At 36.3% G+C, this 21,005-nt stretch overlaps 1 protein-coding gene across 3 annotated transcripts; it reads right to left on the bottom strand.

Annotated features, from left to right (window-relative positions):
* Positions 1 to 11,650: 11,650 nt before the first annotated feature.
* LOC105039633 (probable small nuclear ribonucleoprotein F) lies at positions 11,651 to 19,296 on the bottom strand. 3 transcript variants are annotated; one of them, XM_019847940.3, is made up of 6 exons: positions 19,167 to 19,288; positions 13,211 to 13,306; positions 12,572 to 12,659; positions 12,425 to 12,462; positions 12,247 to 12,311; positions 11,651 to 11,876 (listed from the first exon to the last, which is right to left on the bottom strand). In XM_019847940.3, exons 3-6 carry the CDS (start codon positions 12,582 to 12,584, stop codon positions 11,813 to 11,815), a joined length of 180 nt encoding a protein of 59 aa, XP_019703499.1. In that variant the 5' UTR covers positions 12,585 to 12,659; positions 13,211 to 13,306; positions 19,167 to 19,288; the 3' UTR covers positions 11,651 to 11,812. The 3 variants fall into 3 exon arrangements, with proteins under 3 accessions (XP_019703499.1, XP_010914148.1, XP_010914147.1); XM_010915846.3 differs by lacking the exon at positions 13,211 to 13,306 and having other exon boundaries at positions 19,167 to 19,296; XM_010915845.3 differs by lacking the exons at positions 13,211 to 13,306; positions 19,167 to 19,288 and having other exon boundaries at positions 12,572 to 12,752.
* Between the last annotated feature and the right edge of the window lie 1,709 nt (positions 19,297 to 21,005).

The following is a 21,005-nucleotide window of genomic DNA, read 5'->3' as shown; positions in this document are numbered from 1 at the left end:
GGGCTGTGGTAATTGCTTCAGAATGTCTTTTTCACATCTTCACATCATCCTAACACCATAACTGGGGACTTACTTGAGCATCCCTATATGTCCACATGGAAAGGCATGCGTTGACAATTAGGCTTTTTTGTGCTGTGAAAGAAAATCCTTATAAGAAGACTGGATTAGGCCATGTAGCATTATCAGAACGGAACTCTATTACTCAGAAACGAAAGGAAAAGAGGCACAATCTGAACACCTGCACAATTTCCTTTTTTTATTTTAATTTTATTTTCATGAATTTTTATTAGCTTAAGGTACTGCTAACTAAGAAAAATGGGACAAGGAAAAAAAATACCAGAATTGTGCTTCTTTATGGTATCGATGACTTCGGTTTTATACAAATACACGTGGTATCGATCTTGAGTTGGTTGGCTTGCAATTGATCTATATAAAAAGTGACAATAATTGGGTTGAGAGGATACTCCATTACTCATTTTGGCAGTGTTATTGTGGCCGAGAGTGGAGGGGGAATATCCTGTTAACCCAACAGAGACAGACTCTTAAAATTGTGGGGCATACTCTGCTTTCCTGACAGATAGACTGCGAAAATGATGTTTTCGGCCTTCAAGCTGGTAGAAAGAGGTCCCGCAGTAGAAGGGGAAAGTGCTCTCATTGGACAATTACGTTTGTAGTTGTTGACAAAACAAATTGCATTCAATCGCTAACAAAAGTGTGATGACATCCAGATCAACTTATTGTTGGTTGTTTTAATTAGATTTGTCCGTCGATCCTGCTGCCAGACACATAATATGTACACACACGCTCACATACAGAGAGAGAATTGAGTTTATGGTACCTTAGCTGGTACAAAACAGACCATAAACTGGTACAGGACAAAGACGATAGTTACATTACTGTCTCTGCATGGTACTGTTACCGTCCCCTCTTTAACAGTAGCCGTGGAGCCAGCATCTCTATTCAGAAGAAGGTTGGACCTCGAAGCTTATAGGTTCCAGTCACATCACCTGCCGTCCATCCCCAGAGAGAGGTTTTTGGTTTGTAGTCCGAGCTATTTGTTCTCTGATAGAAAGTGTGATTTTTCAGCAACATATATAATCACCAAAATATTTGATAAAATCTCTGCTTATATTTATTTGTTTCCCCCACACGGTGAGATGATGAGTTTTAATCTCCATGAGAACTAATGGATTAGAGAGGCTTCTGGTTTGATCATAAGCAGATTGAATGCTCACTGTCATCCACCTCACTTTTCTTGCTCTTGGTTTTGTTTTTCTTTTTCTTTTCATTTTAATTGATGAATCTATTTAAGTTTGTCCATGGAAGCTCAATTAAACTCTTTCAAAAAAAAAGAGAGAGGATTTTTTGCAAGTATATCTTCTTAAACATTCAAATTTATATGAATATCCTCTCAAAATAAATATTTACATATATACCTTCATAAAATATTTATTTTAGTATACCTTCTTATCAATATCATTTAACACCGTTAAAAAACTAACAATTTAAAATTTAAATGACTAAAATATCCTTATGGGTAGATTTACAAAATAAAAATTTATAACAATATATCTTTACAAATAGCAATTTTATGGGAGTATTCATGTAAATTTGAATGTTTAGCAAAATATACATATAAAAAAAAATTTAATTTAATTTTTATCTATTTCATCTAGATAGATGGGGACCCTCTTGCTCTGTAATATAATAATATATTACATAATATAATAACATGATAATGATATTATATAATATTTTATATATTAGAATACTATATTTTATTTTATTTTTAGGCAAGATGGGATGACTATATCCATTTTATAATAATATGATATGCCTTATATATTTTACAAAGATATTTTTATTAAAAATTTTTAAAATAAAATATAATAAGATTATAAATTCTCATTATTTCGTAATGTCCAAACCCACAACCATATCCATTCGGTACAAATATATAAGTTATCCATCTAATATCAGGTTTAGATACTTTTCTGCTTATTTTCTAGATAAAATAATTTTGATCTATCAATTTGATAAAAAGATTATTTTATCTATTTAAATCAATAAATAAAGTATATTCATCAATTAGTTGTATATGTTAATTTTTTTTCATTAAAATAAAGAAAGAATTAGCAAACCAAGAGAGACGTATTACATACAAAAAATTTTAATTTAGATTTTTTTGCATGTATATCATTCTAAACATTTAAATGTACGTGAATATCCTCATAAAATTATTATTTACATATATACCGTTATAATTTTTTTTACACATTTATTCATAAAGATATTTTAGTCATTTTAATTTTAAATCATTAATATTGAACGGCGTTAGATGATGTGGGTACAGATGTAAAAAAAATATTTTATGATGATATATATGTAGATATTAATTTTGAAAAAAATTATATATATATTAAAATATTTAGGAGAATATGTATATAAAAAATTCAAAAAAAAAACTTTAGCTTTAGTTTATCATTGACGGTGGAAAAGAAATAAAAGCAAATTAAGCCCCTACAATCGATCCAAGCAAACCAAACGCGACTCAAATTTAGCACTGGGGAGTCGATAGGAGGTTGAAATGTCAAAATATTGGATCTTATCATTGGCATCCACACCGGGTGGATTTAAAGTTGTGGACCATCCTGGAGTACAGGTATCATTATGCCCAACCGAAATTAGGCGTCCCTCCGAAGTGGCAGCGGCCAGCTTCACTGCTTTTGCGAGGGCGACGTGGCGCAAAACCTTCCACTTGCTCCTCTTCCTCTTATTATGTTTCTGTGTGAACAATATTAAGCTTCTGTTTTTGACGAGAGGATGTGCCATTTATTTCGGAATCCGGACTCATCGCTGCTACACCTAATTGGATTTTATCTTTTGCATGTACAGCGAGAGTGGCATTGTTTGTGTTGGTTGGACTCACCTACCTCAGCCCGTTACCACCTTCTGTTCCAAATATACAACCTCCGCTTTTTATTATCTCCAGCAATGTTTAGGACGACCATCTATCAGAAAATGTTGATGTGGCATGTTCCTATTGCTTGGCTTTCCATGATCCCATTTATTGCATGCCTTTGGATAGGCACCATGGAGCTTAGTCCCTTGCAGAAGGATCCCTCTTTCTTTTCCCTTTTTTCTCTTTTTTTTTTTTTTTTTCATTCTTTGTTGATGAAGTGACGTGTGTTCTTGCAACTTATGCATGGTAGCTGCAAGTTGTTGATTCTTCATTAAAATTAACATGCTGTGAATCAGGACCACCATGTGCAAGCATAACATTTTCTATGAGTGAGTGGAATAATGTTGTTATTCGTGTTATGACAGACGTATTCTAACCATTTTATGACCATATATCTTGACAATGATGAAAAAAAATCTGCCAATTATCCATGGATGCAAACCATTGTACTGCCGATATTAGTTTTGTAGATTCCATCACCAATGTCATGCATCATTGTCATGCATGTTGGTTTCATCTATGATTTCGTATATAATGTCACTCTACTATCTCAAAATGACACAATTAATGCACTATTGATTAGTTCTCCTACCTTTTTGGTAAGTCAAACAAGACCACAAACCCTTCTACTTGTCACATTAGTCATCATTTTGAATTGCATAGAAAGCATACCCAGCTAGCTCATGTGCAAGTCACATAAAAGATGTAAATGGTTGATCAAAGGTGAGCAATAGATAGACGAGTATTAATGGGCGGTACTAGCACTTCCTGAAAACCATGTTTCTCCAAAAATCTTAGATCTTACCCATCATCTTTCACGACTCACTGACCTTAGAATTTTTCTTCTCATCTTAATTCGTCATCTATACAGAACCCCCCTTCTCTCTCGGCATCATATACATGTATTAAGAAAAGTTAACAAATGAATTCTAAAAAAGATTTGCGTGTGTTCTAAGAATTCATAAAGGAAGGTTGGTTTTCTTAGCTCTCCTTTTTAACTTATTGAGAATTATGTTATATCATAGAAATGAAATAATTAAAATATAAAATTTTGTTAAGGTATTGAGTGATTGATGGTGATATGGATGCTGATTTAAATGCCTCACTATTTGCTAAGTGGATAGCCCGCATCAATATTTCTATAAAAAAAATATTTTGTCCTAGTCTAGATCAAACTAAAATAATTAAAATAAATTCTGATGTTTATTAGTGTGGACAAATCTAGATGGGCTCAATTAGATAAATTCTAATACCTTCCACTTTCAGTTTTGATCTTCACCTTTATCTTATCTAAAACAAAATTAAAATTAGAAGCGTTAATTTAATTTGTGATCAACAGCAAGAGGAGTACCAAGATAAGTCCATACCCCATTTTCAATTGGAATCTGAGTAACATTTCCAGTTTGGGATCGAATATTATGTAGTATAGATCACTGAATGTCATATAGGATTTAAAAAGATTAATGCATTGGCTAGAATAAGCACAATAGCCCTCCTGATTCCCTTTAAATAGTGACAATCCTTCAATATAACTCTGGCAATAAGTAAGCTGTCATCCCACATTTGCAAAAAAAAAAAAACATGAGAAATATTACGACCATAATTATGAGGTTTGAATCCCCTGGAGCGTCCCTATATTAGTGACAATCTACAAAGCCCTCAACAGCATTTCAGAGTGAAGAATGGAAGGATTGGGGATAAGGGGCAGCCCTTTTAAGACCCATTGATGGTTGAAACCACTCAAACGGAGAACCATTTATGAGAATAACAAACCTTGTATTTCTAACGCTAATGAACTTATAGATTTTAGCCAAGATTTCAAAAATTAAATCAGAAAAAATCCTATTCCTTCTATTGGCCAAGATTTTAGCTACTATTTTATATATATAGAGTGTCTCATAAACTTCTGGGCCTAAAATCATTAATCCCCACGGCATTATCTTTCTTAGAGATCAAGGTTATAAAGGCATTTTTCCAAGAGGAAGGCAACCGATCGTGCTTTAAAAAAAAATAATAATAATAATGATGGCATGACTTACCTCTTTGCTGATTATAAACCAAACTTCCCTGAAATACAAGGACTGAAATCCATAAGGTTGCATTTGGTGTATCACCTGACAATCTTGGAAGGTAATATGGATTACCAGCAATGCCGATTATTGTGTTTGGTATACATAGGTAATGTCACAGTGAAATTACTAAAATTTTTGATTGACATATTTTGTATGGCAAGCAAATTACTAGTAATGTGAAATCAAATTTTCAAAATATCCCCAATAATTTTGTTCAGGTACTTTTTTTTCTCTAATGAGAAATGGTGGAAGTGGTGTGGGTGTGGTGGTAGCACGGAGAAGTGGTGGACCGAAGGGTGTGAGAAACTACGGGCACTGGGGGGTGAGGAGGGGGTGGGCGTGTGTGGAGGCGTGAGAGTGGTGGAGACGGGTGTAAAGGAGCTAGGTGGAATGGTGGGGGATAAGGGCGGAGGAGCTGCGGGTAGACAAAAAGAAATGGAGGAGCCGCAGGCCGGAGGCGCACGCGGAAGGAGATGAGGGAGGGGGGAGGGCTGGACAATGGGTTTTGTGTTATTTTTTTTAAGAATAATTTTATCTAAAATTTTTATTATAATATTATCAAAAAAGTGATAATCTGAATAGCCACCTCTCTCCAAGATAATCTGGATTAGACAATCTGAATTGCCAAGATAATCTAAATTACCATCTAAAAAATATACCAAATACAGTAATTCAGATTATCATATTAAATTATTAATAATTTGGATAGATTACTGGCTACTAAATGTAATCTAAGATCCTGAAGCTTTGTCAAGGGCTAACAACCCCTTCTATCTTCCCTTTTATAACAGTAGATATAAGCTGCTCCTTATACCCTATATAGACCATTCACTGGAGGGAGCAACCGGTAGGGGGAATTGGTCAATGGTAAACTCTATCTTCCTTGAAACGCTTGAGTCAAAAGTCTTCAACCTCCTGAATACTATCAACAATCCTCCCATCTGGACAAATAACCATGGAGATTCTATTTCTTCTTTTTGTCGTAATGGTGATCTTATGAAAAAAATCTCGTGTTAGTGCCACTCTCTTTTAGCCATTGAATCCTTGACTTTGGCCTCCAAAATATTTTCTATATAGAAAGTTTTTTGTTATACCATTGGATATAATTTGATACTTGCATATCATTTTATAGGGATAAACCACCCAGTTGAGCCTATTTTGCTTGAAGATCAAGAATCTCCTCTATAAGAAAAGGTTCCCCATCTTTTGTTTATTCCATTTTCTTAAGGCCTGCCTAGTATTATTCAGCATGAGAGTAACGGCTCCCGAGCCATTGCATCTCAATGCCCTCTCACAAAGAAGCCAAAACTTCTTAAAATGGAAGGAGTTAATACTTCTATGACGAGCATCTCTAATGGTAGGTGAGAGGAGGCAATGATCTATAGTCAATCTAGCTAAATGTCGCACCTTTGTTTAGGGATACAGACATACAGGCCCCACCACTGGTCTGATGCCAAGACACGATCTATCCTTTCCCACACCCAAGAATTCTCCAATTTATTATCACACCAAGTGACATGCCACCCTTCAAATCACAGATCCAAAAGGCCTGTAGTCTGAAGAAATTGCCTAAATTCTTTGATTTCCTATTTCATGCTAAAAGTTTTACCACCCTTTCTATCTTTAGCCTGGAGGATACAACTAAAGTCCCCCACTAAAAGTACAGGCATTCTAAAGGACAAACTTGATCAATTGAGTTCCACACTGCCCTTTTTCAAATACCCTTGATGCAAAGATAGACAACACCAAGAATTCAAGAAAGCTGGTCAGGCTGTGATATCACACCAAACACAACTTGCTTGGTAGAAAAAACAAAAACCATGTAACCTTCATCCAATATTCTCCAGATAATGATAATACACCCCGAAAGACCGTTAGCAAGAATGAAGAAAATATTCCATGCACATAGATCCATTATTCTCTGGAAAAAGAACATGGATCTACTAGAGATCCTAGATTCCAAAAAATAACAAACTTCAGCATTATAAGGACGAACCAATTTTTTAGCATAATTTTAAAAAGGGAAGCTTGGCAGCACCCAGATGATTCTAAGATAGAAGCTTCATAGTTAACAAGAAGGATTAGCTAAGGGCTCCCTATCCTTGAGAGAAACACCAGAGTATATATTTAACCATGGGCTGTACTTCTTCCTTGATCATATCAAAGATTCCCTCTTCCTCAGGGGCCTTCCTTGGGAAATTCGGAAGCCTCCCATTGGAAGAAGGTTCTCCTTTTTCGACAGCACTGGCACCCACAACACAATGAAGTATTTCAAAACAAACAAAATGAGGGAGTGTAGTGTTACCAAAAGGGTGTAAAACCCCATCTTCTGCTCCTGTTGAGGATTAGATTTGCTACTCTTGTTGTGAACAGAGTAGCTAGTACTTTCTTCAGTATAGCTTCCTTACAACTCATTGGATCCCCCACCACTAAGACTTTTGCCTGAGAAGGTGATTCTGATCCACTTGATCTGCTGGCCTCCTTCGCCTTTGGCAGAGATCTCCTTCTGTTTTCTCTCCTAACCTGCCCTCAATATGAAGCTGGATATGTGAATATCTATGGGACTATCTCCAGTGCCCAGGGACTGCTACCTTCTTTATTTAATTCTACCTCCATCAGGGCATGGAGCCCCATATGCTAGTACTGGGTCATATGTCCTGTCCAGCAACATATGGTTTCCTTGACACGCTTCATGTTGGAATCCAAGTGCCAACCTCCTGATTAAAAGCCGTGGAAGTTTTCTCCTCCACTTTCTTTCTACCACCAGAAGCTAATTTTGTGGACGCTGCAACCACAGTCGCCCTTATCCAGGAACCATAGATGGCCCTCCACCAGTAACATTCAGAACTTTCGCCTACTTCTAGTCATCCTGATTGTGCCTAAAAATACCATTAGCATAATAGATCTCCGGAAGCTCCTCATAAATAAACTCTTGCCATATGGTTTCCCTTTAACCTGAATTTTAACTCTCAAATAGATCTTCTTGGAGATATCAAGTTGAACATAGACTCTAGAGTTCTAGCAATATTATCTATCCATTCATCAAGGAATGGTAGACGCTCAGCTATTGAAGCAATTTTCAGGATTTTTTTCTTTCTCCTAAAGCCCTATAGGTGGATCCAGTAATCTTAACCAAACTTGTACCGCCTGGATATCATCCCTACTAGGCTCGAAATTTGGCATGTTCCATCAAGGGCAAGGAGTTGCCTCGCACGGGACTAAGGGCCCTTCGCTAGAATTCTTGCCGTCACTTCTTTAGAGGAAGATTAAAGAACTCATTTGGTTCATAGAAAGTAAAAGGGAGAAGTGTGATTTCTTTAAGTAGAGAAAGTCTCCCTTGTTTTGTTGAAGTTTTCAAAAGAGAGGGATTAAGAAAAAAATTTTCTCATGTAAATATAGTTCCTATTTCATAGGAAAAAATCCATTGGGGAGGTAGATATTTCGAAAATATTCTTTTAATATTCTTTTAATATTGCCCTTTTATGTTATATTATTTTATTTATATTAGTATAAATATTATATTAATATTTATACAAAGCTTGGGAGCAAAAATGTACAGTTTTGTATCTATTAAGAATATAATAGATATTTTATATAGTTTTTTTAAAAAAATAAATGCTCAACTAACTATAAGAATTACTTTTTTACGATCCATCAAATATACCAAAATTATTTTTTCAGACATTATATTTCTGAGAAAAGAAAATCAAGCATAAATTCTTTCCCTAAAAGCTTACCCAAGAGCAAAGCACAACATCGGTTGCAAGCCAAACCTATTTCTTGTTTTAAAAAAGACAAGAACGTAGGTGAAATGCTCCACTAGGACTTCAATCTCCTCCACAATTGCTTGTAACATTTTTCACTTAAATCTCCTGCCTCCTTTGACCACTTGGGACTAAGAATGCCCCTCCCAACCTTATGTTACCTTCTCATTGTTGCTCTTCCTTTGCAGAGATGAACTTCCTGCCTCCCTCATCACTCAATCCAGACTCCCTTATGCTTCAGCCTTGTATCCCTCTCCTTTCTTGGTCAAGATTCGGCCTCCAATCGAGCTCGTAGCCTCTTCCCCTTGATTCCAAAAAGGTTCAACAGGAACCCTAGTATGGTCACTCTCGGCCATTGAAGATCCTTTGGCTAGACTAACCTGCAACCCAAACATCAAACTGGTTGTTTGGAGGACTAAGTATATATTGTTTTAATGAAAAACCTTCATGCTTGTTAACTTGATCGCCACCGTTGATGCTGACGCTGTGTTTCTTTGCTGGATGACAAAAAGAAGGCAAATTGCAGACACTTATAATATCATCCTAAATGAGCTACTAGACTGTTGAAATTCGAGAATTTGGCACAAAATAGTGGATATTTGCAACTTAGGATGCATTGAAAGTTCATGCAATTAATTGATATTTTGATATTGAATGTAATAATATCAGGATCACATCATTAAATAATAATAATTCATACTTTCTGATCACCTTTAGCTTCGCTACCTGTCCCTTGGTTCCACCTTACCACATCCCCTCAACCATCCCAAGCAAGCGAATAAAAAGAACACAAGAAATCACCTCCATAACGACACCATGACACCAGCCTGCCACATGATCAATGTCATCACTGATGCAATCCAACCACCGGTTGCGTTCAAATCACCAAATTCTTCCAATCCTCGTCATACAAGTCCTGCTTTTCAGCACCATCCATTTCCCAGCTCAGAACTTTTAATCCTCCATGACAGTTGGAATTGGCATAAGACACGGAAATCACGTGGATAGACGTGTGCAAGAAAGAAAGTGGTATGGTGAAGCATTTTTCTTCCAATGTTTTGTGGCCCGCGGTCACCACCGTACCATCGGCATCAAGATAAAGGGGATCAGAACTGAAAAAATAAAAAAAAGAGTGGTTCCTCTGCCGATCTTCTACAGTCTTCACGTGAACGCTCCACGCCCGCGCCCACCGGTCCTTTGGCACTGTTCCGTTTCCACGTGCGGGTCTCCGGCCTTCACGTGAGCGCTCCACGCCCGAGCCCACCGGACCTTTTGGCACTGTTCCGCTTCCACGCGTTCCCACCCATTGGTTGCACCGCCCTCCACCTCGCTTTTCACGTGGTACACTGGCGCTCTTCCTGTTCCGTCTCGCTCCCTCCGTCCCACCTGCTGATGCCACCGAAACTAAACGGATCGACTTGGAACGGAATCCCCAGATTCGCAAACTCGCATGCAGTCGGAAGATGGGGATGTGACCAATGATTTGAGCCGGTACAGCAGCGACAATTAAGATGGAGAGAACCGAGACTCCTAAATATCTATGCAGCTTCCAGAAAAAATAAATAAATAAATCTAGATACCTTTCTTTATTAATGCGAAACGCATAGGTCCCGATCTGATGGTGGACAACAACATATGTCAAGAATCCGCGATCACTAATTGCTGCAGGTGTTGGAACTGGGCCGCACAATATGGGCCACGCCTCCGCCCAAGTCCGGCCTAAATGTTTCTAGGGGCTTGGAACAGGACTTTGGCCCGAATGTTTTGCGAAATGGTGGACCGAGCCAGGCCGGGACCCGACCCAAAATCCAATCGGGTCACTACCTTGTAGTTTGTGGCCTTCTATTAAAACACAGTTGTAATAAAATTGAGGTAAAGCACACTGCCTAACTACATTGAAGCATGTAGCCATCACTTGCTAACATATATTTTAATTTCTACATTTCTATTTTTTTATTTAAAATTTTAAATGATAAAAATTTTCTTTCTTTTCTAAAAAAATTATGATATCCTATGACCATATTATGACATATAGCGATCAAATTATAACTTCTTCCACATAAAATATCATAATTTTTTTCAAACATTATAAAAAAAATATTTTTATCATTGAGAAGTTATGAAATTTTTAAATGATAAAAATACCTTCATTTCTTATAATATTCTGTGTGCAGAAAGTCATAATTTGATTGTAGAATATTATATGACTACATAATTTTATAATTTTTAAAAAAAAAATAATATTTTCATCGTTCAAAATTTTAAATAAAAAAAATAAAATTATAGATATTAAATACACATTGAAAAATGATAGCTATATAACCTAATCAGATGAGACAATATATTTTTTCTTACACCAGATGTGCTGTACAAAAACTTACTCAATATTCATATGCCTCGTGGATCTTCAAAACCTACCATCCATCCATCAACTAAAGCTCATTAAGCTCATTGCTCACCTCAGCCCGCTTCCTCATCTCATCCCACTCATGATCCCAGCACTATGATTTCTTCCCCCACATCAAAACATCCCTCCCTCCCTCACACATGAAGTTACATGACAATCACAATCACATTGACAGGAACTTTGAGATGGTTCAAGAACAATCCTACCCGTTGATTGATGAACAGAGAACAAAGTGCAAAAGCAACGCTTCTACTTTAGTGTTTTAATCAAGAATACCACCATAAAGAATTTCAAAACATGAGCAGCAACGAAGCATGCTAAATCTTGATACGGTTGGTTCATGCCAAGTTACGTGCTGATGGAAGCAAGGGAAAGGAGTGCAGAAGTACCACTTATATGTTGAATTCGAAACGTGGATGCCATGACAAACGATTTTGACACATAATTGAGGCAGCAATCAAGCATGTTTTTGTTTCCCCTTCTTTTCTTTTAATTCCCGACTAAAAGTGATGATATATTGTGTTTTGACACTACAATCACATTTGCTGCATATCCTACACACACCTGGATAACAGTGAAAAGAAAAGTGGCTTCTGGATACAAGCAATCATTCAGCATCTTCAATTTCTTCATCTTCTGGTACACCACGGAGGTACAGCACATTGTTGCATCTGGCATGCCATAAATGAAATGGAGTCAGACGATCATGCCCAAATTACAAGAAGTCAGTACACGGGTTATATAATCATATGACAGATTAGCAAAAAGAAGTCCGCACATCAAATGATGCCATAATTTTATTTCAGCTTCTCACAGGTTTTATATCTTACAATTTTTTTTTTCACATTTTTTCTTTACTTTGTATACGTGTATGCAGAAGATCCCAAAGGCATTTATTTTGTTTTAATCAGAACTACTCTATCCTGACAAATAAGGCATGAGAATAACTTTTGAACCAGCTGACGCAACTTCTAATTGCAGATGTTATTTTTCTGAACATATAAATATAGAGCAAATACACTATGGGTAACAATTAATTACCTTATTAGTATCTCCCCAAGATTTCCCGAGAATTGCCCATCAATGTATTCTTCCGTGTTGGCAAGCTGCAGAGAAGGCTCATACAGTTAAATTAATCTAATTAATTCAGAGTACCATAATAACAGCACATGAAGAGTTGGCGGAATCACTAACAGAGTAACTTTAGGGAAAGTGATACCTGCAAGTTCATATAGGAATCTACTGAGACAAGGTAACCTGAACAGGTAGAAAAAAACATTGAGTTACATAACATAGGAGAGATAAAAATTGACATCATGCAACCATGATCATTTGCAGATATAAGACAAGAACATAAAAAATTCACCTTTGTATTCCATCCCCCACTTCAGTTTCACAATTACAGGCTTCCCAGTCAGGTTGTTCAAGAAAGGTTTCGGGTTAACAGGAACAGCCTGCAACATCAATAGAGACACAAGGTTGTTGAACCTTGATAATGAAGCAAGATAACTTATACCATAGAAAAAGGGCATATAGTCATTAAAGATAATGCTTTACACACTTAAGTAAACAAATTATTTTGTTAAATCAAGCTATTACTTTTTAAACTCCCCACCCTGACAAAAAAGGGGAAAAAAAGAAGCTATTGGTTGGGAGTTGGGATTCCAGACAGCATGGAAGTACGCCAGATGCCATGAATGCTGAAGTGTCTGAAACCCAGGGAATTTCCTACTCGTTCATATTTTATTTAATTAGGCAGCCAATATTAGTGGTTTTAAGTTTAAACCAAAAGCAAGAGTTTTGCCCGAAATGTTTTTACTTTTCAAGCCTACAAAATCGACACAAGATATAGCAGGCACATGGTCATTTCAGCTTGTACTGAATGAACCCACCTTGATGTTATCCAAAACAAGAGGAAAAGGTTATGCTATAATAGTACAATTTTTAACTCTATTTTTGCCCATTACTACATAAATCAATTTGAACATGTGCCTGCTATATTCACCTTTGCATTCCATCCCCCACTTCAGTTTCGCAATTACAGGCTTCCCAGGCAGCCAGGCAGGTTGTTCAAGAAAGGTTTCTGGTTAACTCGAACAGCCTACAACATCGATAGAGACACAAGGTTGTTGAACCTTGATAATGTAGCAAGATAACTTATACGATAGAAACAGGGCATATAGTCAGTAAAGATAATGCTTTACACACGACAGTAAACAAATTGTTTTGCTAAATCAAGCTATTACTTTTTAAACTCCCCACCCTTCCAAAAAAAGAAAAAGGAGAAAAAGAAGCTACTAGTTGGGAGTTGGGACTCCAAACATCATGGAAGTACTCCCAATGCCAGGATCGCCAGAGTGTCTGAAACCCAGGGAATTTCCTACCCATTCATGTTTCATTTAATTGGGCAGCCAATATTAGATGGCTTAGGTCATATATATATTCTATGATATGGCATATAAAATTTTAAAGTATACAACTAATACATAATCCAATTACTCTTCTTAGACATAGTTATTACAACTTATGTCAAAATTCAACATATCCCTAATTTTCAATTCATGAGTCCTGCACACCTAAATATTGATTTATTTAATATTTTTATTCCCATAGGTTTTCTCCTTTTGATTAGAGTACAACACCCACCACTGCATTAAACTTCGTGCTAGGTATAGGCTAGAAAAAATAGCCTACAAACAAGATAGTGAAAAGAAATGGATAACTTTATTTGGATTTAAAACAAACTTATCAAAAGCAAATTTCTTCTAATACTAGATTTTATATTGAATTATGTAATAATAAATGAAAAGAATCAGCATGACATGATCCATAAGGACTACTGCAATATTATAATGACTACTATGGTGACTTTGGAACCTCTATATCATGTTATATATTTTGGACGTGTCTCCGGTACCAATAATTATTTATTACTGCTTCACCATTTAGGCTTTCATATAGCTCCTGATGCCTAACAGTTAGAACCCAGTGACTTGGCTCAATCCATAATGAGGCCAAGTCATAGGTCCCCTGTTCAACTGCTGGTTAACCAGGGTTAGGGCCGTTCATAATTCAGTTTCAGACTGAAAATCGATCCAAACCAAATCTGAAAATCGATCCAAATATAATTTGGTTCGGTTTTCGATTTTCATTTTCAAGAATTTCGATTTTCGGTTCGGTTAAAAATCGAAAAATCCAAAAATCAAACCGAAAACCGAAGTCATAATTTAAATTTATGTTGTTTACTATGTTGAGAACTTGTTGGTTACATGGATGGATGATTGGATGTTTAGATTTGGTCTATTGTATAATTTGCTATGATGCTTGATTGTTTGTTTGTATTGTAGATGATGTAATTTTTGATATGTTATATTTTGTTTATTATCGATTTATCATTTATCAAATATCAATGTACCATTATTTATCAATTGTTGATTTTTAATGTAAGAAATTATCAATTAACAGATTCAACGGATCCTGAATTTAATTAAATATAATGTAACAAACTAACAATGAATCAACAATAATTATTTGAATATGTTGTATCAAAAATGGATAATTAAAAATGAAAAAAATTATCAAAAAAAATCGAAAAATCGAACCAAACCGAAATTCTTGGTTCTGTTTCGATTCGATTCCTCTCTTATTCGGGTCGGTTTTCGTTTTTCATTTTTTTGTTATTTGATTTTTGGGTCGGGTCGATTCAAGTCGGGTCGGCTCGGTTAAAACCGAATGAACAGCCCTAACCAAGGTTCAACTAGTGGATACAAATTCACATACTTTCCTTCCCCTCCCAAACACCGAACAAGCAATATCTACTCCCAAAATGCAATCAACCAACTTTCTCTTCCCTACCCTGCTATCTTATGCCTAGATCTGGTCCTGTCCTCCTAAAACTAGAGAAAAGAAAGGAAAGAAAATACTTAACCTGGTTGGAATAACCACCATTTTGCGAGGAAGAAGAAGAAAATAGAAAGGGGATCCACCCACTTCATCCCAATTCCCACCAAATCTGGTCGTGTCACCTATGCTCCCATCAGAACAAACCGCAATGCCTTCACTCCATAGGAATTCACCATCATTTGATGGTGGTGTTATTGTGATTAAGAAAACTGAGAAAGAAAGAATGATGCAGCCAACCAAATGGTCTTATTCTTCCCTACCCAAAAGCAATAGGGCCGGTTGCTAATGGTGAGCAAGATGATGGGCTTTCTTCGTGGGAGAAGGGAAGAAGGGGATTGGGGTTTTTAAGGCTCTCTTTCCCATAGTTTTATCCACCCATCTAGGTTGACTTTGATTTGACTCAAGCGGTTCGAATAGTTGGACCATCCTTGCCGATGCATCTTTTTTTTTTTTTGGAACAGTGATTTTTCTTTGACCCAACATGTAATGTATCAAGTGGCAGGTCGGTGCATTGACCCACATGGGTCTCCCAACACCGCTAATGTCTAATCATGAACTATTGTAATCTATAAAAAATCAAGCCCATCAAAATTTTGACTGGGTAAATATAGGAATTAAATTTGTTCTAACCATCAATAATGGCAATTTGGAGGCACATAGCTAAAGAATAACACAATTGAAGTACCGGACACACAAGAGGAACTCCAGATTAGTGATTACATCATCATCATATACTTGATTGTTATGTGACTCTTATCCCATTGGTCAATATAATTTCTTAATTAAATTTTTACCAAGAAAAGAAATATTAGTTAATTGATACTGATCCCACAAAACTAATGAAAAAATATAGAGTTATGAAATATCATTACTGGATTTTACTTTTGAAATTAATAAATAAATTCACAAAAATATCCAAGCAAATGGTACTTCTAGAGACTATTTGAAATTTAGTTATAAATCCAAATTTAGAACAAATTTTAGTTTTCACATTTATACAATGAATTAAATTCATCATAATAATTGAATACATAATCCATACACTTCTCAACATGCACGTGCAAAACATGTGCCAAAGTGATCAGCAAATATTCAAGTATCCTAGTAACCAGGGATTTACATCTCCTAGTTAAATGAAATGATGTCTTTCAAGTACCCTAATAGCCAAGTTATGATCTCATCATTTATCAATCCATCAAGTCAAATATAATAGCAGTAATTGATAGCTAAAGCATATCATTCAAGCCTGGGAAAAAGAGAAAAGGAAAAAGGGGGGAAAAAAGAAAGAAAGAACGAAAGAAACTAGTAAGTCATAAGGTTAACTAAAATCGCGTTATCACCTTTAGAAGATTGCAATGAAGAGGAATATGGAGAACAAAAACACAAAAGAAAGAAAATAACAGAAAATTAGAAAATAAAGAAGGAAAATAATGGAGGGAAAGGATGAGAAAAATGGGGAAAAAGGAATGAAAAGAAAGGATTTTTCAAATGAGACGAGAAAGGAGGAGATGATGAAAAGGGGAAAACAAGAATCTTTTAAGAAAGAGGGGTACAAAGAAGAGGAATAAAAAAAGAAGAGAAGATTGGAAGTATTTTCTTTAAACAATAATTGGCGCCTTTGAGATATCAAATGGTTGCCAATGTGCTGCGAGAGGGCTATCACTGATCAAACAACAAATAGACGGCCTCCAGTGGTCCATTGGTGCATCGTTGGGTAGTCAGCCATTGCTCCAAGGTCAAGCAAAAGAGTGGACGAGATGGGCAAAATTTATGTTATCTTCAAATCCAGTTCATATAAAATAAGGTTGCTTCATTTACAAAAGTAAAATGAAGTAAAGCAAGTGGAAAATAAAGTACCATAAATTTTAACAAGCTCATGAATAGGTAACCTGGCCTCTAAAGGATGATCTGCTTAGGCTCTGATTTGACGACAATGCTCGAAACCAAACATCTTCTAACCCATTGATGTCCAAGGCATCAAAAGGCGCACCTCAGGCGCTCAGACGAGGCACCAGAAGGGGTCATCCCCCCTTGATGCTTCAGGCGATGCCCCTTCACTCAGGCGCACGCCTTTGGCGCCTTTTAGGACCTTTCTTAATGAGGCGAGGCGCTTGCCTTTGGCGCCTCAATGAACTCTACGATTATTTATTTTTTAATGGTTGAAAAGTGTAAAAAATCTAAAAGATCACCCGTTTAACTTCTCAGCTCTATTATAAACAGGGGATAAAGTGGTCAATTAGTATGGCAAAGTTAGTCTTGAAGAGATAGAGACTAATTCAGATGAGATAGAAGAAGATGTTGAAGGATATGAATCCATTGAAGGAGTAAAAGATGAAAGTAATGACAACTATGCAAATGAAACTGAATCTGATGATTCCATTGATGAACTTTAAGCTTTAGTGCTGTTTATCTTTTTTTGTTTCATTTATATGATTCCACTTTAGGGCTGTTTATGTTTTCTATTTTATTTATGAGACTCCATTGATGAACTTTAAGGCTTGTTATATTTTTCTATTTCATTCATAAATTTAGAGCTGCCTATGGCTTGTTATCATATACTTTATCTTCAACTAGCTGAGTATTTTACTGTTTTATATATATTTTATGCTTAAATTATTAATTATATAGTAATTCATGTTACAATAGTTATCTCTAGTTATTATTTATTTATATATCATATTTTTTATTTTTTCTTCAATTTTAACACGTTACTTCACTCGGACGAACACTTTTCTAACGCCTCTCGCCTCAAAGTGCTAGACCCCCCAAGCACCTTATGTGCGTTTTTCGCCTTTGACTACCTTGTTCTAACCTAACACCCTCATTGTTCTAACTCTGAAGATCATGACAATCATAGCTTCTTTCATCAAAAGAAAAGAAAAGAAAAGAAATCCACAATTCATGATACACTTGCCACATTTACAACATCTATTAATCTATAGAGATCCAATCACCCTTTCCTAATTTGGACCTCATCCCCTCTTTCTAGACTCCTTTGCTTTGTAATTGCAATCATTTTATCCCTATCTTGAGCACATCATGAGTATAAGTCATCATAGGCATCCATCACGTTTAAAATGGGGAGCAAAATGGGGAGTGCACATATAAAGCTCCCGAGTTTAACAACATAGAGATATACCATAATTTTTTATAATCTAATTTTAACCATCCATATAGTAAAAATAATATCATCACATGCATTTTTCCATTCTCATGCTTCAGTTTAGTGATATCTACTGTTTTTAATGTAACCTCCACCAATTACACAACTCTCAGAACAAAGTTATAGTATATGATAACACCAAAGCTGTTACTTGCAATCAAGCTGTGATAACTAAACAAGGAAATAGACTGTCTATGGATGACGCTATACCCGGAGCTTGGTGTTCAATTAAACATCAAAATAATCAATAACCAAGCACAGTGCATTCTTTTTGCCTACATTTTCATTTTCTAACATGGCTAAGGTCAGTATCACATTACCTACACCTTGCCTGCAGGCAACTAGACAAGGTAGATCCACAAAATAATAATCATGCTGATGCCAGAAGGCATATTTCTGAACGTAACAAATAATATAAAATTCTAACGCTCTAAAATAACAGCACAAACATTTATCACATGCCACATGTGACGTAGTATAGCAAAAAAAAAAAAAAGGGGGCATGTACGAAAAATATTTCAACAAAAAATCTACCACTTCCTTTCACATCCCAATCAAGAACGGTTCGAATTAAGCAATACTTATGGCATTGCTTTCTCTAAGCTCAGGATAATGGATTCTTTAGGCCAAAAATGGTTGCAACAAGACGGCGCAGCAAGACACCGTCTTAGGGTTCCAGGGTTTCATATACGATGCCCAAAAGCATTTTTTTTCCAATTTTTCGGACCGGAAGGGGGGGCGCGGTCGATCTAGGTTTCGCATAGAAGTTTTTATGCTCTTGGAGATGAGATGTGCTAGGGTTAGGGTTACCGTTAGGGTTTGGTATGGTACAAGAAGAGAGGGAGGGAGAGATTTCGCGCTGTAAACGATGCTTTCCAATGAGAGGGAAACTTACCGCCATGGGAACAAGAAGCGAAGCTTGGCAGGAGAAACAAGCCCGTGAGAAGACGGAGCGAGGAGAGAGCGAGAGAACGGAGACGAAGGAGGGAGGGAGCGCTCTCTTTCTCTCGCTCGCCGATCCGGATCCCAAACGGGGTCTAGGGTTTTAAAGTCGGTGTGGCGGGGGTGGGCTGGGCCAGGCCGAAGAGCGATATGGGCCGAATAGGCCAGAGCTCCCGGTCCATGTACATTTCCCCATCTTAGTAGGCTCCGTTTTTAGGCCTCCCTGCAGAAGTTTATTAGACTGTTGAGATTCTATCTTTTTATACTAGTCCACGATGCATGCAAAAAAGGTTTCCAAAGGTGCATTTATAAGTGATCATCGCGCGTCGCACTCATGCTTACAGACTATAATCAGCAACTTGGTCTGCCTCTTGGTTAGTTTTTAAGACGTAGGGAGTAGTCAAACAACAAAGCATGGCCCAAGTATTGATGTAGCAAGTGTAGTAGACGCGAATATGTGATGTATAATGAGTTGATATACAACAAAGACAATGTAAATATCCAATCCTAAAGCTGTGCTTGGTTGCATGCCATGACTTGTAATGGTACTTGAGCTTAACTTGTGCTTGCTTCCAAGTATCAATTGCAAACATCAGTGTCTTGCATCACACCCTTTACCTATTCTATTGTTGAGGTGGTACAATACGCTACAGTTATTTTGTTCTTATGTAACGTCCCATTAATAGGAGAAGCACAAGAAGAAAATAAGCATTTCATTTTCCGTAATTTATTTTGCTAGGTTGTAGGTACTGTTTGATATACCTAGATTGGATATATTTATCTACCGACAGATGTGAAATTGAGGACAAAAATAAACATGCAGCCTACACTACCTTTCGCTGGAATGCCACACGGTTATTAGCTAACAATTGACTGCCATATATAATGTAATTTACATGGACCCTTCCTTCCAAAGAATAAAATTCGTATGAAAAAATTTTGATGTACAAAAAGTACTCATAATGTGATGACCCATAAGAATATATATTTAATTTCACATCAACTATATATTGGATAGTTCTTAAATACTCATATAGAGCTAAGGAACCTAAATAATGCCTTCTGATATTTTTTTTTAATAAAATTTTAAAATATTACAAATGATATTACAACAAATTTGATCCATTGTATATATGGATCAGAAGACACTGTAATACAGATCCAAATCCGATCTATAGTCTATATGGACTTAAAAAAACTATATCATGAGCCCAATGAAGCAGACTGTAAGTTATTCATCATATTTATAATTGAATTTGATTAGATTTGGATCCTTAGTCAAACGAAAATGCTAAACGGAGGGAGCATGTGAGGATTTCACATATTTTGTCCCACATCAACTATATACTAGATAAAGATATTTATATCAAGCCAAAAAAATCTATAATATTGAGGATAGATATGTAATTTAAGGATCTAATTCATTCTTCAATTTTTTTTTCTATTTTCATCTTTCCACTTTTATGAATAGTTTGTTTCGTCTGACTGGTCAAGAGAAAAAGGATGCTTTCCATCCATGGTCAGGTAACAAATGGATATAAACTTAGGCATGCTTCCACGAGATAAAGAATCCATTTTGCTATCAAAAAAAAAAAATCCATTTTGACGTCCTTGAATGTTGATAGATAGGCCATAAAATCCATGCCGTCACGCATCTCAAACAGGTTTTAAGTGTCAAAGGATGAGCTCACAGTGCACGGACTGACAAAGTTCGTGCCCCTAGTTATAACCTTGAAAAGGCCGAGAGTGGATGTGAGAGTTGGTTCAGCTCAACTGTTTGACCGCAGATTGT

Source organism: Elaeis guineensis, chromosome 1 (assembly GCF_000442705.2).
Source record: "Elaeis guineensis isolate ETL-2024a chromosome 1, EG11, whole genome shotgun sequence".
Lineage (NCBI taxonomy): Eukaryota > Viridiplantae > Streptophyta > Magnoliopsida > Arecales > Arecaceae > Elaeis > Elaeis guineensis.
Note: the sequence above shows the minus strand (reverse complement) of the source record. Positions and strands in the feature narration are given on the sequence as shown.

Coding starts and splice junctions, on each gene's coding strand:
- LOC105039633 (XM_010915845.3), bottom strand. CDS start 12,737: ATGCCCTTTTTCTATGGTATAAGTTATCTTGCTTCATTATCAAGGTTC. Junction 12,463..12,571: donor GTGGGGGATGGAATACAAAG/GTGAATTTTTTA, acceptor CTACCTGTTCAG/GTTACCTTGTCTCAGTAGAT. Junction 12,312..12,424: donor ATTCCTATATGAACTTGCAG/GTATCACTTTCC, acceptor CCTTCTCTGCAG/CTTGCCAACACGGAAGAATA.